This window comes from Stenella coeruleoalba, assembly GCF_951394435.1.
Source record: "Stenella coeruleoalba genome assembly, chromosome: 15".
Classification (NCBI taxonomy): domain Eukaryota; kingdom Metazoa; phylum Chordata; class Mammalia; order Artiodactyla; family Delphinidae; genus Stenella; species Stenella coeruleoalba.
The window spans coordinates 48725332-48748017 of record NC_137161.1 but is presented as its reverse complement, the minus strand read 5'-3'; the positions used below and the strand labels follow the sequence as shown (position 1 = coordinate 48748017).

At 42.7% G+C, this 22686-nt stretch overlaps 1 protein-coding gene across 2 annotated transcripts in view; it reads left to right on the top strand.

Moving 5' to 3' along the window:
* Window positions 1-20027: 20027 nt before the first annotated feature.
* PCSK2 (proprotein convertase subtilisin/kexin type 2) overlaps window positions 20028-22686 on the top strand; it is a gene marked incomplete at its 3' end in the record, with an annotated part of 213934 nt that continues 211275 nt past the window's right edge. For both annotated transcript variants that reach the window (XM_079946190.1, XM_079946189.1), the window contains exon 1: window positions 20028-20881. In XM_079946190.1, coding sequence (XP_079802316.1) covers window positions 20705-20881 — 177 coding nt within the window. In that variant the 5' untranslated portion in view covers window positions 20028-20704. The remainder of the gene's footprint in view (window positions 20882-22686) is intronic.

Below are 22686 nucleotides of genomic sequence, written 5' to 3'. Positions count from 1 at the left end.
AGTGCCAGGAGATGTGGTTGGAGCAGCTGTCACAGGCTGAACCATATCAGAGGTGGAATGATTGACAGGTTTAAGCAAAGGGGCGACATTTTTAGAAAATCGCACTGAAGAGGCAAGGGGGAAGCAGAGGGACAATGTACAAGATCATTGCATGGGTCCACGTGGTGATTAGCATGGCAGCAGACAGTCTTTCTAAAACACAGTTCTGAGCAGGTCACTCCCACCTGGCCCCTGCATGCACTGCGCATACACACACCTAAAACCAGCCAAAGTTTTCTCCGCTGCCCCTAGAATAAAGTCAAACTCTGGACCCCTTTCCCAACTCCTGTCCTACATGACCCTGTCAGAGGTCATGATTCTGTACCCCTCCACCCGCTGCTCCCTCACCCTGAAATCCTCTTCTGTCCCTTGTCTTTCCATTTATTATCCAAAACTCTGCTTTGTGAACTCTCCGTAGAAGCTGTCCTTGATCCCCTTCCTTCTCCCCTCCCAGAAAGACGTAACTACCTCCTCTTCTGAGACATAAAACTATAATCATATTTATCATTCTGTCCTGTACCTTGTGAGCCACTTATGTGCAATGTTCCTATGGTTTTGTTTGTTTGTTTGGACGCCTCAGGTCTTAGTTGAAGCATGTGGGATCTTTTTGTTGCAGCGTGTGGGCTTCTCTTTAGTTGCCGCGTGCAGGTTTTCTCTCTCTAGTTGTGGCGCGTGGGCTCCAGGGTGCTTGGGCTCAGCAGCTGTGGCGCGCGGGCTTAGTTGCCAGGCAGCATGTGGGATCTAGTTCTCCGACCAGGGATTCAACCCGCGTCCCCTGCATTGGAAGGCAGATTCTTTACCACTGGACCACCAGGGAAGTTCCCATGTTTTAATTTTTTATCTTGAGCCCTCTGCATAATTACTGCCATCAGGTGTGTGTTTAATTTGTGATTCATTGTATAGTAAATAGAATTTTCTCTCTGCGTGATTTTTCCAGTAAAGCAGATTGCCTGAGATTGTTTGAGTATCTCTTGGCTGGAATGTCCAGGAATCTCAACTGTATCCTTTTGATGCTTTTGTCTCAGTGTTCACGTATGGCACTGTCAGCTGCTGGAGGGCTAGGATTCAGAATTTAGCAATCAGTGCCTCCCCCATATTCACTTTCTCTCTGCCGTTCCTGGGTTTTGAGTTCAGTTTCAGTAGTGAACACTGAGTCCACTGGTGCCACCCTTCCTGACCTCCAGCTAGTCCTAGACTAACTCTTCCTTCTCAGTCAAAACCAAATAAAAGTCATATACCCTTGTTGATTCGTATTGACTTCAGCTCTAAGAAATTCTCCTCAAATATTCTGTCTTGAAATGCATTGTAAGTGTTTCCCCCAGTCCTTTGGCAGGGGTCTGCTCCACTTCAGTCGGCTTTAAAATGCTGTCTTTTACAGATTTTTCACAAACTCCATGGAAAATGAGCAGAGTGATTCTGAACCATAACCTGTGTCTTATTGTGTGCTGTGCTGTGCTTTTGGCCTGGCCACAATTCTTAAGTCGTGAGGTGAATTTCATTTCCTGTTGCGTATCCTGCATGTTAACTTGCTGCTTGGTAAAGTTGCAAATTCCCAATGAAAGCATTCTACAATTGATTAGACCCAGGCCGCCTGGAAATTTCTTTTTAATCTTTTTTTATTGTGCTTTCCATAAAAATGACAGCCCTGGTATAAATCCTAGTTTAAATCAATACCAGTAAGCGCTAATCTTTTCACAGCACTGGAGATGAAAATGTCAAATGGTACCTGCTGGGCATTAGAACTTTCACTGTAAATCATCAAAAATTAAAGCAACACCAAATTGATTTTATTTCCCGTCTTTAAAAAAAATTACTTTCAGATTCATTATTTTTCCGTTGAGTTATTCTTTTTTTTCCAGTTATATTCTGATTGGATGAGATTGATGAACTGAATTTGGCATGGCAAATGTGTTGATGTCTGGTAGTAAAATGTGCAGGACCTGGCCTGTACTAGGAAGAGCCTTAGGATAAAGTTGATATTTTCAAGAATGATGCATATATTTAAGTTATATTTCAATCATTATTCATGTGATAACACCTCAATAAAGTAGAATCTTGGTGGAAGAAGCTATACCACAGGAAGGTACCTAAAAATGGTAAAATTACAGAAAAGAATTTCTAGCCCTTTTTCTCCCATCTTTGAAGTTATTGTCAAAGTCACTTAAGCTATAACTAGATGATACCTCCTCTGGGGGTTGGCTGCCTGCGATCTGGGCATCTCACAGTCAAGATATAGGGCAATGCATAGCTTAAATATTAGATTGTCAGGTGATCCTGGAAGAGCTGGGATATCATATGGCTTTTAAATCCAGGAGGAACTTAACTAAGCATCATTTCCAACTTCCCACACTATTTATTTGACTAAATAAGAAACTGAAACCTTAGGAGATTTAGTGACAAAATGATGGTCATCACAGATTTAAAGGCAAACCAGCAGATCTCTAGATGTTTTAATCCCCATCTCTTCTTGTTGCATCACAGAGAAAAATATAAGAACTATACCCACATTGAGCAAAGGGCATACAAAACTCTGATGTGTGTGTATGTGTGTGTTCATAAAAATAGTTTTATATGAGGATAAACTCTTCAAATGTGCTGATAAAACGGAAGAGTGGCAGGAGAAAACATGTTACAGATTAGGCAAAGACTTAATTTAACTGGTCAGTTTCAGATTTACCTCCACAGAAAATATTCTTTTTGCTTCTTGCATGGTTCCCCTCCATCTCTCAAAGAGGATGCTAATTAGCAATGCAATGCTTAAGAAATATGTAGCCCAAAGGAGTGGCAGAAAAAAACACATCCCATAGACAAAGCAGGTCATAAAGGACCCAGCTTTTCAATAATGGAAGACTAGGGAAACTTCCAAGAACTGACAACAAAGATTTCTCCAATCCCTTTTAGTTCCTCAAGTTATTCATCATTTTAAGTTCATTAACAGCAGTAACTAAAGTGCAAAGGTCTCAGAATTACCTGTCTCTTCTCTTATCAGCTTAAACCTTGCAAGAGTAGCAAGTGCAGGAATGAGCAAAGTGGACTGGGTACAGACTGGCAAATTCTAGAGCACATCCAAAGGAAACAGCTCCTTTGCCTACAGTTAAGACAAACTCTGAGACGTAATTTATACTCCAGAGTTTCCCGGCAGGACCAGGTGGAGATTTTACCTGAAATCACACAACTGTTCCATCTACATCCCTCTCCCTTGCCTTGCTTTCCCCAGTCCTTCATCAGAGTGTTCCGGGAGCACATCCTTTATAAACCAGGTCTCCTGTCTGCTTCTCAATTCTTGCCAACTGAGCAGGAACCCAGAGGCCTCAGATGGCAGATTCATTTAAGCCTTTCTCTTTCATTTGCCCTCCCTTTGTCTAAAAAGTCTTGGTGATTACACAGATTGGGGCAGAATTTCCGTCGCCAGAAATAAGTGCCTTCTTTGTCCTGTGGCTTCTCTTTATTGGGCATGTGAGTGTTGCCTTCATACATGCTGGAGATTATTTAACAACCTGAGACTGATCGGGCTGGGTGATCCTTGCCATATGCCTTATTGCCACCAAACTCAAGGAAGAGAGGTAAAAAAGAACAGCTACAACCTGTCTCTTGGAACTGCTGCCTTCCCCTTGCCCAGAGCCAACTCACAGCCTCTCATATCTTCCAGGAACCAGTCTTCCACACTAGCACTTGCTGTCGTGTCACGGCCAGGATGCTATTTTCCCAAAAGTGTTAACATAGGGATGTGAAATGACATCCTTCCTGCTCTGCTACTTACTCGCAGCCCTCTGAAAAGTCCTAGTGTCCAGGTCTCACAGTGAGGGCCATTCATAGTGAGGGGCCTGGGGTGCATTAGTGATCTGTGAAGGTGAATGTAGATGGTAGATGTTCAAAGGAGTTAACATTGTCAAAGGAATACAATAAAGAGAATTCTCTAAGACAAGGATGCAGTGGATTGCAGGGAGAAAGTGAAGAGCAAAAGAGAAGAGTTTCTTCAATAAGAGCATTACTTGTCTTCTTACGGGAAGCTGGAATGTTTGAGGACCAGCTGCAGAAGATTTATTCCAATTAAGCAAGTATTTTCAGCATCTTTATACTTGTATTCGTGAGCAAAACTCTTGACTGGTGGTTTCATTTTTCAGCCCATGGCACCTAGTTTAGTTCTTTGCTCATAGGTGCTCAGTGAGTAACTAAATGGTTGATTCAAAAGAATCCTATCTTTTGGCACTGAAAAGAACCTCAGAGAAACTGAGAATTAAAGAGATTAAGCTCAAGGTTACATAGCTAGGAAGTTATGGACTCCAGATATGAATCCAAATCTGCTCTTTTTCCTGGACATTGGAAAGAGAATAAGGCACAAAATCATGCTTAAGAGCATAGACTTGGGGGCCAGACTCCCTGGGTTTGAATTCTAGCTCCACCACTTGGTAGCTCAGTGATCTTAACCACGGGAGTGACTTAACCCCTTTGCCTTGGTTTTAGCATATGTAAAATGGGGATAAGGAAAATATCTATTTCAAATATGAAATGAGTTAATATGTGGAAAGTGCCTAGAACAGTGCCTGACATACAGTGAACACTCAGTTAATCCTTTTAGCTATTTTACATGATTATTGAAGTCAGGAAATATATTCCATCCAGTAATAAAAACCTCTGAATCATGATGTAAGTTCCCATATGCTGTATCTCTTGAAAATATATACTTAATGAGGGAGTAAAGTGACTGAAAATAATCACAATTTTTCTTTGCAACTAAAGTGATACATCATCCTCTTCATTACCGCCATCATCTTAATCATTTTCATTATCACCATCAATTTCATTATCCTCATCACCAACTTCCATTTCAAAACACGTTTGCTTTCTGTTTCACTTATATTCACAAACTTCTCTGCCAGACAAAGAAGGGACCCATGGTGAGGTCTCCATTCTCAAGTCAGGTTGAGAGGGACAGAGATACTTATTTCTTATTTCAGTGTGTCTCTTGTGTTTATATCTGACTCTTTCAGGCCTTAGGACAGCCTGACACAATGGAGAGAGAATGAAAGTCCCAGTTCTGTCATTGTCCATTTAGCATCCCCTAATCTAGTGGAAACTCAGTTTCCTTGTATGTGAAATGGAAGAAAAAAATAAGATAGAGAGAATGCAAGCCCAGATGACACTAGGTAGGCACTAAATAAACAGATTTTGTCAATCCTTTGTTCTGTCTCAACCATTTCCTACTTGACACAAGTTAACATAAAGGACAAGTATACTCTAAGATTAGTTAAATAGAACTAATTAAGTGCATGGAAGAGAGGAATAACCAAATACATTGGAAACTAAGATGGTTCCTTTAATTAGGTATCATATATGTCTCTGAGCCTCCTAGAAGCCAGGGCAAAAATTGAACGCTCCAAAAAGGAAGAAGTATACCAATGCTTCAAAAGAAATAAAGTCTAAACTGGCCAGAAATAGTGATATTTTTCTCATGTGAAATCTTATGAAGATAATGTTGAGTGACATGATAGGTCTCCTGATACCAATTTCATTTTAAAAATGCTGACCAGGTTTTTACATGGATCTTTTAATAAGGAACTTGCCTAACAAGTTGAGAGGTTAACATCAAAATCCATTTCAGTTCAAATGATTTCTTGAGGGGATTAAGCTGATATGGTCTAAGAATGATGCCTGACAGTAATCCCATGTAATACAAGGGCAGAATTCAGAAAGCATAACCTCTCTGAGTGCTGTGGAATAAGGAACTTCTTACAGGAATTTGACATTACACAATTGTGAGAGGTGCTGGGGAAGAAAGGGTCCAAAAAGGAGAGAAGGAAGATCAGGGGGAAATCGCCAAGCTGGCCTCTGGTAGCACTGCCACGAGTGGGTGTGTTGGAGTTTTCAGGGGAATTTGAAGGCCAAGCACATCCTGCAACTGGATTGGGATGTTCACCCTGCCAGGGCTGTGTAATAGCAAGATGAGAAACTCTACATGCTTTGCTTAGAGCTGCGAGCATGCTGCCACTGACATTATGGTTCTGGGAATTCATCTCAGTATGCCCGGGAAGCTAAACTCTTGAAGTCCTCCTACTTCAAAGTCTCACAAACCCAGTCCGTGAGTTGGGCCAGGACATTATGTGCCCAGTCACACATCCATTTCAAGACATTCTTTTAGGATTTCCCTGGTGGGGCAGTGGTTAAGAATCTGCCTGCCAATGCAGGGGACATGTGTTTGATCCCTGGTCTGGGAAGATCTCACATGCCGCGGAGCAACTAAGCCCGTGCACCACAACTACTGAGCCCAGGTGCCACAACTACTGAAGCCTGTGTGCCCTAGAGCCCATGTTCCACACAAGAGAAGCCACCACAATGAGAAGCCCACGCACTGCTATGAAGAGTAGCCCCCGGTTGCTGCAACTAGAGAAAGCCCGCGCGCAGCAACAAAGACCCAACGCAGCTAAAAAAAAAAAAAAAAAAAAAAAAAAGACATTCTTTTAATATATTGTTCTTAATGCGATTGCATAACTAAGGTCTTTGTTTTATTTTCCATACATCAGACTCTGGTGAGAAGGTGGAATTTTGTTCTGATTTAAAAAGCACAGCCTCTCATTCTGCTAATGGGGTCAAGGTACCTATGACCTGGACTGAAGCATGGTAAGAAAGAAGGGTGGTAGTCTTTGTTTTGCATCCTCCATAACACTGTTATCCAAAAAATTATGACCAAAATCATCAAAATAGACCCTCCACAAAGACCCCAGGAACCCCTTAGGACAGATCACCAGTTTCAAAAAGGAATTTATTAAGTGCACTGTACTTTATTTTGTTCATGAGCAGAGAAACTCCTTTTTCTTTTTTTGGCCGCTCACCATGTGGGATCTTACTTCCCCAACCAGGGATCAAACCTGAGCCCCCTGCATTGGAAGCATGGAGTCTTAACCACTGGACCGCCTGGAGAAGTCCCCAGAGAAACTTCTACTAACCCAAATTTCTAAGAAAAGGAGGAGCTGTTATCTAAAAACAACTTGCAAATTAAGTCCAAAGGCTGCACCATGTGCTCTGAACATATTTTTTCTTTAAAGCGTCTGCTAAGTGTCAAGGGATGGGCATACCACAGGATTGTTTGATTTATCCTCTACTGACATGAACATATCATGACAGAGACGGAATAAGTCTATCTCTAGTTCTCAGTGTTTTCTCCCTGTAACATTTCACTGGACTGCACCAGTCAGTATTTATGTAGCTTTATTTGAGTAGAGTCTATGAATTCTTGTTATTTATTTTTGTGTCATCTTAAGAAAGTTTCCATGGTTCTGTTGTGTGATCAGTTTATTAGTGGTCATTAAAATCAATATAACAGGAAAAGTATTTTTACTTTCTGTAGCTCACCTGCTTTCTACAGAGAGTGGCTCCTGCTAAGTCCACAAGCAAACATACTCTTGAGTACCTGCATGGTTTGGGAGAGAAAATTCAAGGCAGTCTTGAGTTCCACATCTGAGTTAATACAGTGCTGTGAAAAGCTGTCAATGGGTACCAGGAGTCCAGCAGTGAAGGTAAGTATGAGAAAGTAGTCTTCAGGAACTTTCAGACACCTTGAGGACGATTAGGATTCCTCCAGGACATCCAGCTGGGGCTTGGGACAATTCTATTCAGGTCCCAAAGGCTGGAAGAGGCAGTGGTGATCTCTGGGTTACTTTTTATCCATGTTTATCTCTTTTACATTCATGTGTGCTTTCTTAAAACCCAAGATAACCTTGTGAACAAGATAGCTCATGTATTTTGGGGACAAAATAAAGTTGCAAAAGGTTACACAGCTTGTCCAGCATCTTTCTGATAAGGCTGGGAACCTGGGTCCTGAGATACTTTAATGTTCCTGTCACCACACCAGAGACTTCTCCAAAATCAGAGGATGAAAGGCATAAGGTTGAACACAAGGTGGCTTTCAAGTGCTTGCATTTCCAAGTGATGATGGTTGGAACTGTGATTGTGAGGGTATTCTGTGCTTTCTGAGAACATGATCACAAAACTTGGAAGACACTTCCTGCTTCTGTTTGTTGACTTCATCAGATTAATTTTCTCCTCCTTGTTGCAATTTGTTCCAGGTTTATTTTCCCCTCTTCACACCAGTTCATTCTAATCTACGAAGTCACTACAGTGCTCCTATTAATATTAAATGCTACATTTTAAACTTAAGATCTTTAATATCAGAGCTGCAAAACTGCTCAAAACTGCCAGATGCATAAACTTTTCTCATTGACTATACATTCGATATTTTCCTGAGAATCTACATTCTTTGTTTCTTTAATAACGATCAGACTTTAAAGAAAAGACCTATTTCTTTCCCTTGGTTAGTGTTGTTACATGTAACAGTTATGTAAAAGGTAAAATGTTAGATTTAAATTTCGATTTCTTCCAAAAACACAAAAGTATTCTTTGTTGTGTAAGCTAATTTACTTTTATCCTAACCTTTAACTTTTTAAAATCATTTTTGGGCACGTCATTACATAGAGTAATCATTTTTTCAGCCCAGAAAAAAATAACAGAAGAAATAGCAGAAATTCAGTCCTGTATTTGTGTACAGACATTTGAGTATTTCCATCCCATGATCTTATTTTCACCCTGGCCTCTTATTTTGAAACTGCTCTTCAGAGCTCTCACATTCACGCCTATCTCATGGTAAATTGTTTTAGCATGGTAGTATGCTTCGATCAATTCCCAGCAGCAGTAATGTTAGTATCAATCATGTACAAACGCGTAATAACTGGGAGGCAGATGATATTACCCCCCTTCTTTTAGCCTGGTACTGTTGGATGCCTTTAGTACAAAGTAATTTCCCAGGAAGTCTGAAGGCACATCAGTCAAGTATTAAGAATTCTTTCAGCTCACCTGGTCCTCAGAGGGAGAGGAGCAGTCCATGCAGTAGCATGGACTCGGCCAGCACCATGGACAAAGCCACCAGGCAGATTTTTCAGATGATTCTGAGTGCGGGGTCTTGCAACCTCCATCCCAGCACTTTATGCCCTTCACACACACACACACACACACACACACACACACACACACACACACACACACACACAGACACACATCTTTACTGACATGTCTCTTCTCTCTCCCCCCGCTATCTCTTTTTCTGTCTCTCTCATTTCTTAGCCCTCGATATTAAGATTTCCTGGTTGTTCACAATTTTGAATTCTGGTGTTTGGTCCTGGGAACTTTCCCCCGAAATCCTGATTTTCCCATTTTATCTATGCCTCTGAACACAGCTTTCCTTAATATTATTCCACTGGCCTGAGTATATGTTACATTTTTGTTCTTGTTTGTTTTTACCTTGGCTACTGTTTTTATTCAGCTGACCTCCCAGAAGGCTGAGATTTGTTTTGGTTATATTTGTCCTAAGTGCAGCATAAATAACTTTAATGTAAATGTATTCTATGTCCTGAAAATATGTAGCGTGTGTCATATTTTACATAGGTAATATGTCAGTCAAGATGTTAGCAAAGAGATGGAATATGCAGGTGGAATAATTAAGGAGCGTATATTAAGGACCTGTTTACAAATGTATGGGAGGATCAAGCAAGTCCAACGAAGCGTAGTCAAGTCTCTAGGACTAGCAATCTACAGGAGCCATTATCCCTTCAGGCTGAAGAGACAAGGGAAGGGAGTGGTCAGTGGAATTTGGAGAGGGAGTTTGTACGGAGAGGGCTCCCCAACAAAGCTGTGGCATTTAGAAAAGGGATGAAGTCAATATATAGTGACCCAAAAGGGAGGGAGCCTAGAAAATAAAAACCTTGAGTTGATTCTCCTGCCTTACTCTCCGATTTTTTCAAATGGTTCTTCCCATTGGCTGAATCCAATGGGATGCTATAAAGCAATGAATCTCATTGATGTGGCCCATAAAAGTCAATCTCCCAGGGCACAGCACACATTGGAGAAAGGTGGAGCGAAGATCTGAAGAGGAAAACAGAAATTAACAGACAGATATAATATGCATAGTTGACATTTACATAATAAAACATAACAATGTTGAAAATTACAAAGATATTATAAACTCAGATTGTATTACAGAACCCAATGTACCCATATTCACCACCTGATGGCCTTATAACAAGTAGCTGACCTCAGGGGTCTCTTGTTCAGAAATTTTGTTCTCTCTTTCTCTCTCTTTTTTTTTTTTTTGCTGCATTGGGTCTTCGTTGTGGTGTGCAGGCTTCTCATTGCGGAGGCTTCTCTTGTTGTGGAGCATGGGCTCTAGGCGCGTGGACTTCAGTAGTTGCTGCACCCAGGCTCAGTAGTTGTGGCTCACAGGCTCTAGAGTGCAGGCTTAGTAGTTGCGGTGCACAGGCTTAGTTGCTCCATGGCATGTGGGATCTTCCTGGCCCAGAGATTGAACCCATGTCTCCTGCATTGGCAGGCAGATTGTTAACCACTGTACCACCAGGGAAGTCCCATTTTCTTCTCTCTTGAGTATCAAAGCCCATTATTCTTCATGGGATTCTTCACTCAATACTACTCACTCAATAAATTAGAGAAACATGAGTACATAACTCACCATTGTCTAATACTCTAACATATGTTCGAAATGCCTTCAGGGCAATACATTCAGCTGCATGAGAACAATTGACTTCATGTTCTACCAAAATCTTTTCAATTCATTCAATGATTTAGCTTTTAAAATTCCCCTTGATTAAGGCCAAACATAACCCTTAAAATCTGAACATAGCCACAGTGCTGTGGTTTTTGACAAATCACCTCAGCTAAAAGACGCAAGCTCATGCTTCTTATTTATTCGTCTGTTCTTGCCAAGTGAACTTGCCAACGCCTCCTGGTGCATGTCTCCTGGGAAAGATGAGAGGAGAAATAATAAGGGCACCTTGAAGAAACATTGTAATTATACATAAAGTACTGTGGGCAAGGCATCTCATGTGGAACTGAGAACAAGAGCCCTCCTCTCCCTGTCAGTGAAAGAAATATGAAGACTCATTCTAGCATAGATGTATATCTTTGCAAAGATTTATTCTTATCACCATTTGAATCCTGGAATTACATACTTCTACATAGTAAAATGACTCTCTGACTTTCCCTCTGAAAGACTGAACCCATGATTTGACTTTGCTACAGCTGTACCCAGAACAGCTGAGTCAGCCCATCACCAACAAGCCACCAGATATGAGTTTGTGACATAGGACTAGGAACTATCATTGCCAGTTGGGCCCATGAAAATGGAATGATCTTTCTTAATATCTACAGACAAATAACTGATGCATCAAATCTCTCTCTCTGCCCAGCATTTAGAGAATGTGTTAATATAGCACCAGACGATTTACATCTTAGCTTTATTGTAGTCAACACTTTTCAGTATAGTTCTGCTTCATAAATTGTCCCTCACCCTAATGCATTGTCCATCTTTGCTGAACAGGAATTTTAATAGACACATGTTGTTTTTACCCACCTAACATCCTTGTCCCTTTCTCTGGGGAAAAGCCTCTTATATTCCTTTGTCTAATAAAAATGTCTTTATACTTATTTCCTGCAGTTCATGTCACGTGTCAGCTCCAGGAGAATGCACAACACACAGGCCTGGCCAGTAACTGATTCCAATAATTGACCCTGTAATTGGGGAAGAATTGGTCTCATTCCATAAGTCAAGTTAATGAACTTCTATGCCAAGATTTTATAAAAATTACTGGGGAAAAAATCTCCCTTTCCTCTGAGGTTAAGCCAACAAAGAGGATAATAGATTCTAAAAATGAAGATGGAGAAAGTTCTGGATTAAGTCGTACCTGAATCTGTTTCTACCTGTGGACTGTTTAAGTATGCAAAACAAGAAGTTTCCTTCATTGTTTAAGCCAGCTACTGTTGTAGTTCTACGGAGAAGAAGAAGAAGAAGGAGAAGGAGAAGGAGAAGGAGAAGGAGAAGGAGAAGGAGAAGGAGAAGGAGAAGGAGAAGGAGAAGGAGAAGGAGAAGGAGAAGAAGAAGAAGAAAAAGAAGGAGAAGAAGGAGAAGGAGAAGGAGAAGGGGAAGGGGAAGGAGAATAAGAAGAATAAGAAGGGGTGGCACAGTGGATAAGAATCTTCCTGCCAATGCAGGGGACACGGGTTCAAGCCCCGGTCTTGGAAGATCCCACATGCCACAGAGCAACTAAGCCCATGTGCCACAACTACTGAGCCTGTGTGCTGCAACTACTGAAGCCCACGTGCCTAGAGCCTGTGCTCCACAACAAGAGAAGCTATCGCAATGAGAAGCCCATGCACTGCAATGAAGAGTAGTCCCAGCTCGCTACAACTAGAGAAAGCCTGCACACAGCAATGAAGACCCAATGTAGCCAAAAATAAATAAAATAAATAAATTTTTAAAAAAGGAAGGGCTTCCCTGGTGGCGCAGTGGTTGAGAGTCTGCTTGCTGATGCAGGGGACATGGGTTCGTGTCCTGGTCTGGAAAGATCCCACATGCCGCAGAACAGCTGGGCCCGTGAGCCATGGCCGCTGAGTCTGTGTGTCCGGAGCCTGTGCTCCGCAACGGGAGAGGCCACAACAGTGAGAGGCCTGTGTACCGCAAAAAAAAAAAAAAAAAAAGAAGAAGAAGGAGGAGGAGGAGGAAGGGGGGTAGGAAGAGGGGGGAGGGGAGGAGGGGAGAGGGCGGAGGGGAGGAGGGGAGGGGAGGGAGGAGGGGAGGAGGGGAAGGGAGGGGAAGGGGAGGGGGAGGGGGAGGGGGAGGATGGGGAGGGGAGGGGGAGGATGGAGGAGGGGAGGGGGAGGGTGGGGGAGGGGAGGGGAGGGTGGGGGAGGGGAGGGGGGAAGAGGGAGAAAAATAGGAATTATTCTGATTAATACAATCTGGAATGTGTTCAAAAGTCTCAGGTCACATAACTAGATTCCATTACCTTTTCTCAACTCTGGGCTTCATATCTTGCACTACGGCTTAGTCTGAGTTGATCATTTTGAGCCAAGATCAGCCTTACTTCCATCATCCTCAAACTGAACATTGCCATTTAAGTCAGATTCAGACCCCAGCAATGCTTACTTGGCTATTCTGAAGAAAATGTCCAAAAGGACTCTAATTCTTGAGGTCTCTAAGAGGAGAGTGATTCATTCTTCCACACACAAATTGAATTATTGAAATGTTCTTTCCCAACACTTTAAAACAACATACTGCAGATACATTATAGATATCATTTTACAATTAACCCTTTAAAATGATTCTGGAGTCAGTTGTTCAAATTGGTTTTCAATCATTTAAGTTGGCTTGTGAAAATATGCTTTTCAATTAAAATGTCTATAGATGCTGGACGTTGCTTAGTGTTAAAGTCTGGATTACTGTTCAACAACTATTCTTTCCCTTCACTCTCCCACTATGGACAGAGTTAGGCTTGGCCATGTGACTTGTTTTGACCAATAGAATAATAGTGGGCATGATGCAATGGTGGCTGTAAGTGTTGTTCCATGGCTTGGCTTGGGTTTTGAGCTCCACTGATAAGTCATAAGATGAGCATGGCTCAGGTGACCAGCGCCATTTCAACCTGGGCTTCAGAAAAAAATACACATGGAGAAGATCTAAACCAAATTCATGGGTTAGAGCCAAGCTGAGCCAACCTGCAGCTTGAAGTAAAGCCACTCAGCCAAGCCCAGCCTAGATCAGCCAAACCACAGGCAACTGTAACATAAGAATAAAACACTTGCTCTAAGCCATTAAGTTTAGGGTGATTTGTTACACAGCATTATAGTGGCAATACTGGACTGCTATACTTTGTATAACCACATTGCTGTGCTTCATGTACCATAGCATAGCTCATGCAGCCAGTAGATCTTAAGAGATATGACAGGCACAAGAGAAATAAGTGCTTGGTCTAGAATATTATTATTGAAAATTAACCTTAAACAGAATCTTAGGCACAATCAGTCTAAGCAAATACTACACCCAATTTACATTGAAGCTTAGAAGATGAGGCCACTTACCTCAGGTCACATAGCTAAAATGACAAAGAACGAGCATTAAACAAAGGAATCTTTACTTCCAGCTTCGTGATCCTCCCACAAAGCCTCTCTACTACCCTCCCTTCAGTATTTATAGACTAATAATTCATACTCTACTTCAATATCTCACTCTTCTCACATTGGCAACCCCGATTCTGTCTTCCTCTGGCATTCCTCTAAGAACCATTCTATAGCAGAATGTAGAATATAAGAAAAACTAACCATATTAGACATTTGCAAAGGTTTTCACTACAAGAGAAGGGAGGAAATCCCAATATGTCTACTCTGTGTTATCTAATGTGGATGAAGGGTGCCTTTGGCCAAGACTGCTTCCATTTCCGTGAAAGTCTGTAGTCTGGAAATCTGAGTATAATTTGTTAGATTTTCTTACATCTATGATGATAGTTGTTTTAAAGGATACATTCTTATTTCCATGTTATTTGAATGTGTCCCATTAAAGGCATTATAAAAATCTTTCTAGCAAAAGTAATTGAGACCTCATAGACTGTTTAAACCAGAAGTCACAAACTCAGATGACTTTATGATCCAAGTCAGGAATGTAAAACACATGAATCAGAAAGCTGGGTGAGAATTCCAGCAAACTGGGCGGCTCAGGCCCTACTACATTTGGGGGTGGGTGATGGTAACTACTAACTCTAGCTAATTGTGACCATATTGCCAAATCTTTAATTATTCCAAAGGAAGCCACATCTTGGATTTTTTATGGGAAATGATCCATTTTTAAAGGATGGTGACTATTTTTTTTAACATTGTGATCCATACAAAAAATGTTTGTGAACCAGATGCCACTAGCATAAGTTGATACATCATAGAGGGTGTTATAGACATTACGAGTACTGTGATTAGGTCCTATATGAATTATAATCTCCTGATTGTAGAATTTTAAAAGAGAAAATAATTCTGTAAAAGCCACTAAGTAGGGACTTCCCTGGTGGCACACTGGTTAAGAATCCGCCTGCCAATGCAGAGGACACGAGTTTGAGCCCTGGTCCAAGAAGATCCCACATGCTGCAGAGCAACTAAGCCCGTGCTCCACAACTACTGAGCCTGCTCTCTAGAGCCCATGAGCCACAACTACTGAGACCGCACACCTTAGAGCCCGTGTTCCACAAGAGAAGCCACCTGAATGAGAAGCCCGCGCACCGCAATGAAGAGTAGCCCCCACTCGCCGCAACTAGAGAAAGCCTGTGCGCAGCAGCGAAGACCCAATGAAACCATAAATAAATAAATAAAGCCACTAAGTACGGTTTTGAGTAGCTCGTTCTAGAAATATGTTTCTAAGGTGTACTTTTTGGTTCACTCTCTTTAGTATCATAAGAAGATAAAATGGATATTATATGATGAAGTTTCATAAAAATAGACTAGGCCATGTTTCCAAAACCATGAAATTTTAGAATATTTTTAGAAGAAATAGAAAGTGGGATACCCGAGAGAACAGCCATAACTTTATAGATGTTCTTCCAGCATGTTAAATAACATCATACATCAATTTCTCCACTTAGATGAGGTCATCCAAACCAGTACTAAAGGTTGTATAATTAACGAAAGAATTTAGGTCTAAGTAAGGACTTTCCTCGAATCAGATGTTTTTTGCAATGGCAGAATTAACTTTAAAAAATTAGTATATACATTTTTAATGTTTGAACTATTATTTTACGTATAAAATTTTTATTTTTTCAAATTCCAGTTTATATTTGCTAACAAGCCATGTACTTTGTTCTCTCTGAATTATTTCTATGTTAAAGGTAGTTTGAAGAGCTCAAAAAAATCTCCCTGTTAAAGATAATTTCCATAATCATTGAAAAAAAATGAATTGAGGGAGATTTGCTGTATTTTTTAAAAGACCATGAAACAGAAAAGGAAATAACACAAGGTAGAGAATTCATGAATAGGTAATCACTTTCTACAAACAATAAGCAATCTTCCAATAAGCCTGAGAAATAACTAATTAATTTTCCAAGTGAGAAAACATTATTTTGTAGTCCTGTAGACCTAAAGAGGAATCTAAAGGTAGTGAATAGTAATGTGTTCCTAATTTTCAAAAGAAGATTAAAAGGGCCCTCGGTCCTCATTGTTTAGCTTCTTCAAATCCTAGCAAAATAGTAGAACCTAAATTAGCACAAAAAATAATTTTTTACTGTCCTGAAAAATAAGGAAGCAATGAGTAGCTTCTGTTTATGAAGAGTTGATTAGTCCGAATAAATTTGATGGCTCGTTGATGAAGTTATAAAATGAATACAACCCAAGGCATTCTAGATTTAATGCCTTGTTGATAATAAAACTCTCAGTAAAGAAAGCCCCATGAGTCCTCCGAGCTATATTAATTTGACAGCTTAGATAACAAAAGTCAGCTGAGATAGAGTCAACAGAGATAGGTCATTTAAGGAAATGGTATAAGTTGGTAAAAGCTATAGGAATGGGAGGTAGGACCAAGTGAGTCCCAGTGATTTAAAAGGAGTGAGCGTATGCCAAGGAAATAAAAAATTTTGAGCACCTAAATTTTAAGTTATAGCAAATATGAGAATGTCAATAAATACTACAGGGAAGTGAAGTGACATCTTGGAAAATAAGAATTATCTGGAGAAAACTTAAAAAACTTGATCAGTATTGAGTTCAAAATTTGGTAGAAACCTATAAGGTGATAAATCATAGTACTTCAGAAAGCCCAAATATGGACTAGGGTGGAGAGGAGAAGCAGGGCAGTGTCATTAGGAGGAATCTACCTGACAAGGTTGGTAATACACTATGATTGTAGAGAGTTGTGGCACCCAAAGAAATTATTATTACTGCACTTAAAATGCTCAGAATGAACTCAACAGAAATGGAAAAGCCCAACCTGATTTTTAACAAGGCTGTATTTTAAACTGTACATCCTGTTGTTCATACCTTATTCCCTTTCATCTCACCCAATTTGATTACACATCCATCCAACTGAAGAGAAATGAATAGAAACATAAGATCTTTTTCCTAATGGTCCAAAGAATATTCAAAGGTCCAGCAACCTCTCCTCGGATTGCTTCTACCTTTCTCTCTCCTCCGCAGTGATGGGTTTCCCTTCACCTGAAGCTCCCTGGGCTCAAAATTCTCCCCAGAAATACATCTGAATGGGAGGATCCCAATCCTACTTTGGGTGATTTTGCCTCTTTTAATTACACATAAGCCTACTGATTTACAGTCATGAGGCCATAAAATGGGAATATTCTGGTCTTTTCAGGACAATGTCTTCAAAGAAACTGTAGGGGTATGTGCCACATATGAACCAGAACCAAATACCCATGCTTTCTCTACATATACAACAGTATCTTAAATAGTAAGAACCTCAGTACTGATGGTTGTCATGTCTGAATCTGAGTGTCAGCCAGTTTGTATCAGTTACTCTTTCCTCAAATTCACAAAATTAGTAAACACAAGACTCCTTGAGAGAGGTTATATAAAAATAAATAGAGCTATTGGTCACCATAATGTTACCTAAGAAAGCATGATTATCCTCAACATTCCTCAAGCTATTTGTGACGCTTTCTACATCACAGTCTGTACTTTGACATCTCTTTGGAATTGTAGGCTTTCAGACCTGGAAGTTATCTAATTCAACTGTATCCTTTTATAGATAAGGAGATAGAGGCTTTGAGAGATGCAATTGTTTGACCCCAGTGGCGTAGCCAGTGACAGCAGAGGGTACAATAGAGTTCCTGTCAACTGGATTCCATTTCAGTCCGTGAAATATTCTGCTGCCATTCACTCTCCGGTTCACCTGCTTACACCAAAGTTACTATTGTTAATCAAAAAAATGAGCTAGAAATAGTTATATAAAACACATGGATGTATATTTGTATTTCAAATAATATCAATACATTTCCTCCACTTGCTTACTACATTGTTATGCATTAGAAATTCAGCATTTGCATCACAAAAATTTTCTATTTTCATTTGCTATGCTGTTCTGACAATATTACGATGAGCTGCATTCTATGTAAACCACTAAAAATGGCTTATTTTAATCAGCTATCCGGGCTTTATTTAGCTTGTATCCAATTTTACATGGTTTTAATTATTTAAAATGCAGATACATAAGATTCAACATTTACTAGCATTTCATCTGTGGAATTTATTTAGGAAATGAAGTATTGCTCTGTGGTTTCAGGAAAAAATTAATAAATATCTCTGAATAGATGGTAATTTCGTGTTCATTTTCAGAAAGAGTTAGCTACATTAGCAGCACTATTTCCCAACACCCATAATCTTCTAAATTGACTTATTTGATGCTCTTCAGATCTATTTTTCTAAAGGCTTAGATTTTTATCTCTGTTGCTGCTTTTGAAATGCTCTCCATGATTGTGAATCCATTGAATGTAATTTTCACATTTGGTGCCATTTTTCTCAAATGACAATACAGGGCAGGAAGAACCACTTGGTATTTCTTCATACCAGCCTAGTACTTTGATTCAAAATATGGGTAAAATTTAAGGAAGTAAGAGAAAGGAAGAGTTGAAGGTCTCTGAGTAAGAAAACCTTGTGTTAGAATCAAATAGATGGACTCTAAGGGGTAAGCAGTAGAGTAAGATAGGGTGATTTTTTTTTTTTTTTAATCTTGGCAGAAATGAGCTTCTGAGCAGTAAAGAACTGAGGAAACTAGAGTAGCTCAGTTCCCTTTTATTAATACTTTTCCAGAAACTTTGTTTCTACTCTGGCCCCTTTCATCTTTAGCCTGTGTCCTAGCACTTTCTCAGCATCTCACTTAGCTTTTCTTAAAGAAATTCAAGTAATAATAATACAAATGATAATAATAACTGCATACAGATTTCTTGTGCTTGTATCAAAGTCTTCAGTAATCCCTACATTTTTACTTGGCAATGCTTGAAAGGGCTTTTGGGGAGCCAGCTCTGTCAACAATGAGCTCTGTTTCAAAGACGGTGTGTCCCATGGCATTGTGTATTCATTTCTACCATTAGTGTTTTTCTTGTGTAGATTCTAACTTCATGCTAAAGTGAAAAGGAGGAAGTCTGAAACACACACATATGTAATGTGTCAATATTATAATCTATCTCTCTCTCTCTCCGCCTTGCTCCTCCCTCCCTCTCCTTCTCTCTCTGGATGTATTGCATACACTTAAGCCTCTAGGCAAAAAAATCTCTTACCTCTTATCCAAGTGAGGCAGGATTTTGGACTTTGGAGATACACAGTCAAGATCGAGCCTACAAAGTCAAGATCAGTGTACATACTCTGTAACTCAACACTGTTTGAGTTGCTTTAAGACAATCGCTCTCATTTTGTTGCAGACATCGCCTCCCTGCTTCCTCTCACTAGGGCAAGAAGAAGTCAGTAGTAAGCAGTTCCTAGATTGTGAGTGCACGTTTCTTAACTGGATAACTTAGTTGACCCTTTGCCACTTGGCCTGAATTCGCCCCGGTCGAGGACGCTCAACCAGCCTCGGCCCAGTGCCTGGGATCTGTGGCTGCGCCTTTCCCAAAGCGCAGCCTGGCTGTCCTTGCGCAGCGTCCTCAAGTCTGGGAGTGCACCTCGAGGCATGGCGATCCCGGCCGCGGCTTTCTTGAAGGCAGTCTCAGCGGAGCAACCCAGACTTCTGGAGGGGTCTCATCTCTTCACACTTACTGATGGGGGCGAGCCTGATCTCCTACCAGGCTTCCCAGTTGTTTAGTTCCAGACTCGCCTGGAGCCTACAAAATAATTAAAAAATAGCTCGCTTCTGCACTCTTGCCCCCATAAGTCACCCCAAGAAGGCTACTTTCCCCAACGCCCCCCTCCCCTGCCAGGAAGGGGAGCAGCCCTGCCCTGGGATTTGCCCAAAGTGGCGGGAGGAGGGTTGATGTTTGCTTTGTTATTGAGAGAAGGGGAAGCAAGTATGCCTTGAGTGCTTGTGTGTGTGTGTGTGTGTGTGCGCGTGAGAGAGAGAGAGAGAGAGAGAGAGAGAGAGAGAGAGAGAGAGAGAGAGTTGTTCTGCAGCAGAAAATAAACAGGGAAGAAGAACCGGGAGAGGCCGGTGCCCCAGCTCCCCTCGGGGCCTCAGAGAGCGGCACACACCGTAATTCCCTTTCCAGAGCCCTGCAGATTCCACAAACAATGACATCACTCCGGCGCCGCCGACCAGATTACAGCTGGGGGGATTTTCCTGGGAGCGCGCGGGCCTGGGTGGAGGTGGAGGCGCTCTCCAGGGTGCTGAAAGGGGCGGGGGCGCGGGCTCGCCGCGCGGCGCCCCCCGCCGGCGGAGGCGGACCTGCCGGGCCGGGGGCGGGCAGGGGCGGGCCCGGGGCGGCCCAGGGCGGGACCCGCCGCTTCTGCAGCCCTCATTGGCTGCCGGCGGGCGCACGTCACCCAGGCTGGAGCCTTCCTCCCGCCCCAGTGGAATTGGAGCTGAGGAGGAGCTGAAAATGCAGATTTAGCATCAGGCACAGATACACTCGCTCTTTCTCTGAGATACACACAGCTCTCCACATTAGCACCTCTGCGAGCAAGCCGGGCTGCCTGACTACACGGCTTCCCCGCCAGCCAGATGCTAGAGAACACACACTGATTTGCTCCTTTCCAAACCCCTAATCAGTGTTTTTCTCTACACAAAGATTTTTTTAAAACAAGCAACAACAAAAACTATATATTTTTTTTCTTTTTTTTTTTTTATTTGCACCTTCCTTGCGGGACCACTGCTCCGCCAGCCTGCGCGCCTCCTAACACCACTTTTCACTCCCAAAGAAAGATGAAAGGTGGCTGTGTCTTCCAGTGGAAGGCGGCCGCCGGGCTCCTCTTCTGTGTCATGGTTTTTGCATCTGCCGAGAGACCAGTCTTCACGAATCATTTTCTTGTGGAGTTGCATAAAGGAGGAGAGGAAGAAGCTCGCCAAGTTGCAGCAGAACACGGTTTTGGAGTCCGAAAGGTAAGACCTCTCTTGGATTTCGCATGTTGTTTCAAAACGGGGGCAGCCCTGCGCAATCTCATTGCAGATTTGCAAGTTTTCTCTCTTTCTTGTGCGATGCAGATATTCTGCCATCGGCTCCTTAACACAACGTTGCCTCCGGTGATCTTTCACGGGTTATGTAATTAAAATGCCCTTCAAATTGTACTCGTAAGGTCATAAAAACAATTTATTGCTCTTTGACTTGGTGGCAAAAACAGGATAACACCTTTCAAACAATGCGGTGCGCCCGGGCTGCTGTCCGAGCTACCAACTTCTCAAGGCTGCCTGGGGATGAGGTACGAAGTGCTGAACAGCAGGTCTTGGCGTTGGCAGACTCGTCAGGGATGTATCCCCCGCCCCTGCCTCCCGGAGAACGGGTAGTTTCCGACGCACAAGGCTGGAAGCTTGGACACTGCGATTCGTCTCCGCGCTTTTCGAACCCGGCGCCAGGAGGACTTCCCTCCCTGACTCCTGTCCCGGCTCTCTTCCAGGGAAGGCAGCTCTCTGGCTCCAGGAGACTTGGAGACATAACTGGTTTTTCTTTCCAAAATCGGGGCTTAACTTCCCCCGCCCCCGCCCACGCCCACGCCCGCCCACCCCGAAGCGTACTCAGCTCTCTAGTTCTCAACTCGCAGCTGTTGACGCTGGAGAGGTAGATTTTGAGGGGAGTTCCTTACGGAGAACTCGGGGTGGCTCTCTTGGTATGTGGGCGGCCGGCTTGGCTTTCCCACAAGAAAGCGGGGATCCCCATTCCAAGAAGTTGTCAGAGTTCAACCGTTTGGGCAGCTGGATGATGTTCCCAGCCTCGGATGCCTCGGGACTCCTTTGGAGACGCCAGGGTACCCAGTCTGGGAGGGAAGGGAGTGGAGATCACTGGATGGGGGCCGTGGCTGACCTACCTGCTTCCTGCGAAATATCTCGCCAGGGATCTCAAGTGTCCTTAGGGGACCTGGCGAAGGGTGCGGTGGAGTGAGGGTGCAAGGAGAGACCGGGGCGATCTGAACCTGCAGGACGGAGGGATGCGATCTGTCGACCAGAGCGCTGACCGGGTGGAGGTCTGTGGGATTCCGGGTCCCGTTTCCTCCCTCCTGATCCCAGGAGAGAAGCTAGAGTTGAGCTGTGGGTGCTTCGGTGCTGCTCTTGCCTCGCAAGGGCAGCGCGAACTGGGACTCAGTCCCTTCGGTCCGGACTTCCCACGTCTCCAGCCTCCCTCCTAGTCGCTGCAAGCCTCCTTCACCTGCTGCGGGTTCTCCCGCCTCCGTAGGGCGTTGGCCACCGCGATTTCGACCCCAAATGGGTTTGACAGTGAGTTTGACAGAGGTCTGGGAGGCGGCGCCGGGTCTGCCTGTGGCGCGCGGGCGGGTCCCGCAGAGGGACTTGTTGCTCCCGGGAAGTGTGGGTGGAGCACGGGAGAGGAGACGCCAGCTGAGGGTGCAGCCCGCCGCCGCTCTAGCCCAGGGCCTGGGGGCTGTTTACAGAGTGCCGCCAATACAATAAATAAGGAGACCCTCCTTCCTTCCCACCCTTACCCCTGCCCCAAACTTGGCAAGATCCAGGACCCAGGCGCCATAAATATAGTGGTGATTATTATTAGCTGACAGTTATAGGGCACCTTTATGTGATGGAGTCCTTACTTTAATACTTTTCTTTAATACTCTCAACAACTCTGAGGAAGCTACGATTATTATTAAGCCTATGGTTCTGATAAGGAAATTGGCTCAGATAAAGGCCCAAAATGAAAACAGCCAAGAATTTAAGCCCAGATCTTTCAGAGATGAACTTAT